The sequence below is a fragment of the Diadema antillarum genome, unplaced genomic scaffold (assembly GCF_040938485.1).
Source record: "Diadema antillarum isolate AM-2024a unplaced genomic scaffold, OU_Dant_1.0 scf00000148, whole genome shotgun sequence".
NCBI classification, from domain to species: domain Eukaryota; kingdom Metazoa; phylum Echinodermata; class Echinoidea; order Diadematoida; family Diadematidae; genus Diadema; species Diadema antillarum.
The window spans coordinates 1,494,962-1,504,078 of record NW_027271037.1 but is presented as its reverse complement, the minus strand read 5'-3'; the positions used below and the strand labels follow the sequence as shown (position 1 = coordinate 1,504,078).

The 9,117-nt window shown below is 34.4% G+C and overlaps 1 protein-coding gene across 1 annotated transcript; it reads left to right on the top strand.

The window, feature by feature from the left end:
* Positions 1-3,618: 3,618 nt before the first annotated feature.
* Positions 3,619-5,325, top strand: LOC139721727 (galactosylceramide sulfotransferase-like). The gene is made up of 2 exons (XM_071633050.1): positions 3,619-3,773; positions 4,242-5,325. The coding sequence occupies exons 1-2, from the start codon at positions 3,619-3,621 to the stop codon at positions 5,323-5,325; spliced, it is 1,239 nt and encodes a 412-aa protein (XP_071489151.1).
* Positions 5,326-9,117: the final 3,792 nt, after the last annotated feature.

Below are 9,117 nucleotides of genomic sequence, written 5' to 3'. Positions count from 1 at the left end.
GGCTTGTACAGAGGCCTGTTTATTTGGTCACTTTCATTGACAGATCTCATCCACTTACTGAGAAATTCATTGTTTCTTCATGTGACCCTCAAACTTGGATAAAGTGCAATTTGACAGTGTTGTCTTTAAAGTTCAAGTGCTCAGTCGTGCCAGATTTGTCAACATTATTACGTATCAATGAAAAAAAAGAAGAGTTCTTCTTTACAACTAACATTGTGCTCTCCATAGCTGACAAGTATGAAATGTTAGCCCTCCAAATTTGGATTACAATTATCTTTCTTGTGTGTGTGTGTGTGTGGTTTTTTTTTTTTTTTTTTGATATAGTTATGGTAAGCCATCCCGGATAAAATATTCCACCATTTGTCTATTCAAAAACCGTTTCACTTTCTCATCACTCCTCATTTTTAAGCATTCGTCTTTTTGTAAACCATTACACCTTCTATGTCTATGTCTAATGTCTATAATTACGTCATGATTGTGTTATTCTGTATACTAATGCTATATGAAAAACTTTTATAAGCAGTGAAACATAAACTTGAAACTTGCATCTTGAATGCTGAGAGGAGTCCCTTATTATGGTAGCAATGCATTTCCCATAAACTTCCACGAATATACAGTATATATACGTGCATTGCTCAACAGGCTAAAGTGAACGAGCAAGAGGTACGGTGTTGGCCTATTCATCTTGTGTTTTGCTTGTCGGCACTGTGGGGGATAAAAATTGACATTGTGGGAGTATTTATCTATATTGGACAAAACGACGGGCTACTCCCACAATGTACCGATTGCCAGTTTTGTGAATGCCATTACCTATACTCTCCATACAGCGAGCCGAGAAAGATGCTCATAAGCACCGCAGCGCCTAATAGGCAGCAGCATGCAGCAGTGTTTCAAGAGCTCATGAAATTTCCGATATTTTGTCATTACCGTGTGATAATCTGAGTTACATTGAATAGTTGATTGTTATATATCACTCACTGACTCTTGTGGACCTTTCTGAAGGTATATAGTGCAGTGATTTTTATAGAAATGACCGAAATTCCCTGTTTGTATTCTATGTCCGCTTGTATTGTATGTTGAATTTCCGAATAAATAATAATGATGATGATAATAGTAGTAGTAGTAGTAGTAGTAGTAATGATGATAATAATAATAATAATAATAATAATAATAATAATAATGATAATTATTATTATAATGATAATAATGATATTGATAATAATAATAATAATAATGATAATAATAATAATAATAATAATAATAACAATAATTATAATAATAATAATCATAATAGTGCTGTTTGCCAACGATTGGTATGCGAAGTACACGTTAGCAGGCATTGCACTGGGGCATAAGCCATGTAAGCTAGCACCCCTCCAGTCAATAAGCTCAGCCAGCCCTGACTCGCTACACTTGAATCTGATGTATATCATAGAATTTTTCATGATGCAGCCCAAGTCATGTACTAAACTCCTTTACGTTCTATATGCCCTTTGGCTGTTTCTGTGTGTGTCGAACCAGTATGCATCTCTCACTGGCAAATACTGCATTCAGGCGCCATTTGCGATAACCCTACGTCATCAAAAGTTTTTCAAACTACAAAATCCCGTACTACAGTAGTGCGTCATCGTTTCGACATGAGCTTCTAATTTGTGGCGACATCAGCCCTAATCCTGGACCCGATTCTGAAACACTCTCGGTTCATCGACATAGGTACTCCTTGTCGACACTTAAACAACTGAGACATGGGAGCGAAACACGGAGAGTATCTTCCTCTGCTTGGAAAGTAATTAAAGATCTCGGCATTACGGCCATTCCCCTACATAGTCGTGGAACTCGAGGTGGTACGAGAAAGCAACGCCGCCACGTACAACTTTGTGTTAATACCACTATCAAAATAAGCTTAAAAACATATTCCAATATATTCCAACATGTTGTAACATAAACTCAATTTGTTTTTATTAATTATTGAGAAAAGTGATAATAGATATTGTAATTGTAATATTTGATTCTGTTTTGTATTATAAGTTGATCTCATTGTGCAATGGTAAAGATGAATGATATTGATTTTTTGTTGTTCTATACATTTTTTTTTATTGTCACACTGTACAACTGTATCTTGTGTGTATTTTCGATGTATTCATGGTCCTTTGTTAACAATGTCTGCTATCCAGCCTCCTATCCGGGCTGCGATGGATATTAATGAATAAAACACATTTTCAAAGCATATAGACAAGAAAAGACAAAACAAAGCAAGACAAGACAAGACAAGACAAGACAAGACAAGACAAGACAAGACAATAAGCTCGTCTGTAAAATTGTTGACCATCTCCACTGGAATTTTGTCATACGATATCTTGATTTGATTAATTGTTAAAGGAAAATAAAGAGGGAGAGAGAGAAAGAGAGAGATCCAGAGGAGACAAGAAAAGAGAAGCGTGTTGATACATACTGTCCATACTCTGCCCATTCGAGCCATCTTACGTAATGCAACTATGTTTAACAGGATTATAATTTCATTATGCCAGTCTAGGATTAATCAATTTCAGATTATTTCCATTATCAATAGCTATTTCATCTAGATTTCCTGCTGCATTTAAAATGAAGAACAGTTTGTTGCCTTACGGGGTTAAGAAGTTGATACATGCAGCTGCAGATGGCTTGTTTACCAAATAACAAGATGAAATTTATGACAAAGATATATCGGGGAACCATGATACTTCTGATTCATTTCACGTCTTTGGAAATACGTAAGCCTATATCTGTCTGATTATTTCTACTCTGCTCAACATGACTATCACTGTGGTGAACCTTTCCTTTGTTACGTGTTTGCTCCTACTCGAGTCATTTGTTAAAGGGGCATTCCGGACGATTTTCATAATTTCACATCATGCAGTACATAAATCGACAGCTCCATGTATAGATTCATGGAATTTATTGTGGTCCTTGAGCAGAGAAACCAATGAATTTAAAATCTTAAACAAATTTCACTGAACAGTGTTGATGACATCAGAGCCTCATATATTTCAGAAATGTAGCAGTGTAATTCCATTACAATACCACTTGCTCAACAAGTTCACCTGTGAAAAATCTATGCATGCCTTCTTCTTTTGTTCTGCTTCCTTGAGCCCCAACTCATACATTCTTATGGTGAGGCTGCCATGTCATCATCCTTGTTCATTGCAATTTGTTATAAATTTTGAAAACATTCTCATTCCTCATCCCAATCACTATAAATTCTGAGACTCTGCACTCAGTTTAACTAATTTATAGTTGTTCAAATGTAAAAGTCTGAAAATCATCCGGAGGTCCCCTTTAACGGGCACCAGATTGTTCAACAATTATAATGCGGTGCTATTCGTGGTCATCTGTCAGGCGGTAAAATTTTGTCCCATACAACTTTAATACCCGTGCAGTTCAATGCCGGGACCCTGGGTTTCTTTGAAAATGACCATACCTGAACTCAAATACATACTTGTAAATACGTTAGGTGGGTTTTTGTTTTTACACCAACACCTGTAGAGTCATCTGTTCTAATAGTGTAATAATCATGATTTCTCTATTTATCATTACCTTTACCGGCTATGCTCTATCACAGGCCTGGGTTATTCGGAAACCATGACCACCAACACTTCAGCCAAATCCACCCTGATGTCGTTCTTTTTGCTTGTCTGCGTGTTAGTGATGATCATCTGCTCTTACTTGGAGACAGGCCTAGAGCCAATGCCTATCACCATCCAGTACCCAAAAGTTCGTCCTTTCTTGCCCAAAAGGTGAGCATAACGCATTGTTCTGAAACATAACGTCAAATAGATAGACGAAATGTTGATAGCAAGCTTTTTACCGGGGTTAAACGAATAAGCTCAACTAAAAAACAACAACAACAACAAAAACTCACATTAGCACTATATAGGTGTTTCCTCGCAGCCACGCACAAGACTAGATCCTCAAGTGTACAGAACATACGCGCAAACACACACACACACATACACATACACAACATATTGGATATAAAAATATGAAATCGACATGATGTATTGATAAACAGACACAAAATATAACACAGGAGACGTATTAGAAAACTTTGAAATTTTGAATCATGATAAAGTTATGTGTTTGTTGAATCACGATATACATATTTTGTATCCAAAAATTTCCATAAAAAAGATGTACTGAGCACTAACCAAAAACTGACATTATTCTCAAATTTACATTGTCATATACCTTTCTTTTTTCTACAGAGCAATGATTGCGACGACGAGTAAAGCGAATCAGTCATTAGTGCCCACACGGCCATTTCCCACAACTTCAATCACGCTCAACAATGGATCCGACGTTCCACATCAGTATGCCTGTCAACCGCTTCAAAGAGTCGTGTATATAAAAACACACAAAACGGGATCAACGACATTAGCTTCCATATTTGAACGGTACGCATATCTTCGCAATCTCGACGTTGCAGTACCTCCAATAAAACGCAATCACGTTCTTTCAGATTTCGGCTTGTTTCAAACATCGATGACCATTAAAATCAAGAAGCGAAATAGGACAGATTTTGACATGATAGTTAATCATGTAAGATATAACAGGGGACAAATGGATATCGCTGTGCCTCGTGCAAAATATATTTCAATAATTCGACACCCAGTGGCGCAATTTGAATCATTCTTTGGATATTTTGAATTCCCAAGACGTTTGCATATCAACACCTCTGATCCATTTGAAACATTCATGTCCGATGTAAAAGGGTTTTATGCCAAAAAGGTCTTTCAGTGGCCACGAATAAGAAATGGACAGCTGTACGATTTCGGATTTGATCATAAATATGATGAAAATCAGACCAAAATTAAGGAGAAAATCAAAGAACTAGCAAGGGAAATAGACTTAGTTATGATCAACGAGTACTATGATGAATCATTGATTCTTCTAAGAAAAATGATGTGTTGGGACTATGAAGACATTCTCTACATATCTAACGGTGTTCGGAGCCAAAGCCACCGGTATCCCATCACCGAGGAAACTGAACAAAGAATCCTTTCTTGGAATGCGGGAGACATAATGCTGTACGACCATTTCAACGAAACTTTTTGGAAGAAAGTACACGATTATGGCGATAGTTTTGGGCTCGATCTTGCTCATTTTCGGGCCTTACAGCGAGATGTCAAGGACGAGTGCATCAAGGAAGATGCGACGAACAAACACGACAAACGGGAGGATAAATTCGTTGTGAAACAGAACGCAACAACCTTTTGCAATGATCTACTCCGTGCGGATGTTCCATACACGCGCCTTCTTAAAAAAGCAATAGTTGGTCGGTATCGATAATGTTGATGAGCACAGCGCCATAACAATATCAAGTCCTGCTTTCAACAAAAGAACAACAATGACAACCACAACAACAACGACGACAATGACAATAATAATAATAATAATAATAATAATAATACTACTACTAATAATAATAATAATAACAATAATAATTATAATAGAATAATGATAATACGTTATTATTCGGCCAGGGTTTCCTCTTCAATGTTGTATTTCTTCTCTCTCTCTCTCTCTCTCTCTCTCTTTTTGAGAGGGTCCGTCCATTATTATTAGCTCAAGTATTATCAGGAACCCACCCTTACTCTTGAGTCGAAAGGGCCATTGCGGGTGAAAACATCTTGTCAAAGGGACGTAAGCAATTGGTAGGACTTGAAATCAGGATTTTTTTTTTTCTTTTACTTCAAGGTGAAGAGTCTTATCGACTATCACAAGTTGATATGATTCGATTCGATTTTGTTTATTCACGCAATGCATATACACATATGCATACATACGTACACATATACGTACTGTTTGTATATTGAATAATCATTTTTGATATACGGTTATTATAAGTGTATAGTCATAAGCCATCCAGAACTTGACAGGGAGGTCCAGTACAGATGTAAAACATCCGTTTGCACAAACATCATACAAACTATCGTATCATAAACGTCTAATTAGTTACAGAAAATATTTTCCTTCAATTTCAATTTGAATTTGAATTTCTTTCTGCAATTTATTTCTCTAATAAAGTGTGTAAACGAAAATACACTAACACAGAGATTTTGTTAAAATGAGATTTGCTTCGAAAAGTTGAGTTTTACAAACAAATTCAATATGTCGTTTGGATACAAATACAGTAGATTGTTGCATTTTTTTTTTCATGACATGTTACACGTTGCAGAAGCCGTCACAATAAACACACGTAATAATGCTTCATGAGATGAGAGTCCGTTTCTCGTGACAAATCGACTAAAAAACTTTTTTCAAGGATTTACAAACGTGACAAAGAAGGGGAAAAGGGGCATGTAGTGGGGAAGGGAAGGGAGAAATCACGAATGATCTGATTTTATGTTGTTTAAAAAAAAATATGATTATGCTTAGAGTGACAATAAATAGACATGACTATGATATGACTATGTGTTTCTGTTATTGTTGTCGATAGTATTTTTTCAATATGAAGAGCTTGCTTCCAAAGGCGCTAAATCCATCATTTTCAATGGATTTAGCGCCTTATGGAAGCAAGTTAATCATATTATTATATAATTATGTTCATATACGCTGCATTATAGATATGATTTTAATCATTTTTTTCTGTATCTGTCGTCATTAAAGGGATAGTACAGTATTGGTTGAGATGAGAATTGGGCTTTTAAATTTTTGCAAGATACCAAGAAAACACTTATAATATAGTACAAAGGATACCATTTTAATAGGAATTCAACGTTTATTTGATGAAAATCGGGTTTGGAATAACTGAAACGTTAAAAAACAAAGTAAAACAAAGCGATCGTTACAAAGTGTGGGTCCCATACTTTATTAGAATCGCTCTTTTTGGATATCTCAGCTATTTCAAAACCAATTTTTATCAAATAAACATTGAATTCCTCATAGACTTGCATGCTCTTTCATAATCATATGACATTTCTCATTATCTCACCTTAAAATGTTAGAAACCTGAAATTAGGTCTCAACCAGAACTGTACGATCCCTTTAAGATTTATTCTTTTTTAAAAGGTTACAAGAGGGATGTACATTGCTTCAGACAGTTTGTGAGAACATTCCACACAGTAGGTCCATGTAGTGTCTTAAGGACTTGCGAGCTAACGTGATTCTTAGGTTATTTAATGATTGTTACTGTTGGTACGTGTAAGATATGAATTATATTTGTTATTATTGTATGAGAAATGATTTTTAAAAGCTAGATGTAGCGATCTCTAGTCTATTGAAAATGAATATTGCTGTTTGAAAAGCAATGCAAATCACGCAATTTGAGTACTTCTGATCGGTGAATTCAAAAAAGGATCAGTATGTGTCATAAACGCGGAATCGTACAGATTCTTTACAGTCTTCTTTAGTGAAGTAGATAGTAGTAGAAAGTCCTCAATTTGAATTCACCTTTCCCCCCGTATGAAATGGCAGTGTGCGAGAAATGGTAACAGTTGTAAAGTGTTGATTATAAAGCACTGAGAGACATTTTCAGACAAGAGATGCTTTTTGTACTCTAAATACTGAATATTCTTCTACCATCCTTTTTGCTAATTGTGAATATATATTAGCTAGTTTCTATTTGATAATTCCAGCTATGGTCATCAACTGGTATTCATAAAAACTTAATGCGATCCCTTTTAAGCCAGCAATGTTTACATCATCAATTCGCGGATTAACATAGGAGTGTGTAGATTGAAGATGCATAATGCATATCAAGAGATAATTTGTTGCACAGAAACCAAGACGACATTTTCTGTGATTTGATATCTGAATTTGACATCTATATTTTCAGTTATTCTAAATTTGATATATGAATAAGATAATGATGGTTATTTTGATCATGTGAGATTATTGTGTTACAAGAATTTACCATCCTTTTGACGTTTGTATTACCCAAGTATATTGCTTGGAAATGAAAATAAAAAAGGAATGAATGAATGCATGAATGAATGAATGAATGAATGAAGTTAAAACAAATGTATTATCCGCAAACATATACAAAAAAGAAAATTGATGATGAGTTTCTTATGTCATATATAGGCCTATGGTATTATGTTCAATTCAATTCGTATTTCATTCAAACAGAAAAAATACATTCAGACAAAGATATTATACAGTCAAAATAGATTCAAATTGACAACACAAATGTAATAGAATGTGGATACAGCAAGCAAAACGAAGCTTGATTAGCTGCCACCGTAATAAGTAATAATAACGTCAAATTCAAGACGAACAAATACTTAAGAAGAAATACCAAACTAGCCAAAAGCACACATTTAGAGAAATGCAACAGATATATTACAAGAAAAAAACACAGAGTAATACCCGAATACATGAATTAAATTTGTTTCTTTTTCAATAAAAAATGATTTCAATCTTCGCTTAAAAACACATAAAGATGGATTAATTTCAATTTAATACACACATACAAACACACATACACATACACATTTATATATATATATATATATATATATATATATATATATATAGCAATCACTTTTTTTCTAAAGGGGCTAATCATGGAGCCTCGAGGGACTCCACATTCGAAATGTGACATTAATGAATCATGACCTTATTGTAAACATGGAAATTTGTAGCTGTTAAAGAATAAACTGAGCCACGTACACCATAATTATCTTTCAAGGACTTTCAATGACTTTCAAGGCCTTGCTCCAATCCATAATCATGGCCATAACATGCTTTTTATTTAAAGTTGCTTTGCAACTTTATCTTTTTCCTGTATAACGGCCAAATTGGTTGCATAATTTTTTTTTCTAATGTTGTTAACTGTCAAAGAAGAAACTAATCTTCCTAAATCTTTTGAAATAGAGGGAAATAATGACCCAGGGCGATCATTACCTGTGTTTTTTCCATTACACATATATATATATATGTATATATATATATATATATATATATATATATATATGTATATATATATATATATGTATATATATATATGTATATATATATATATATACATATGTATATATGTGTATATGTATATATGTGTGTTTATATATATGTATATATATATATGATTATATTTATAGTGCGATGATGCTGATACTCGTACCGTACGCCTCTGTCATC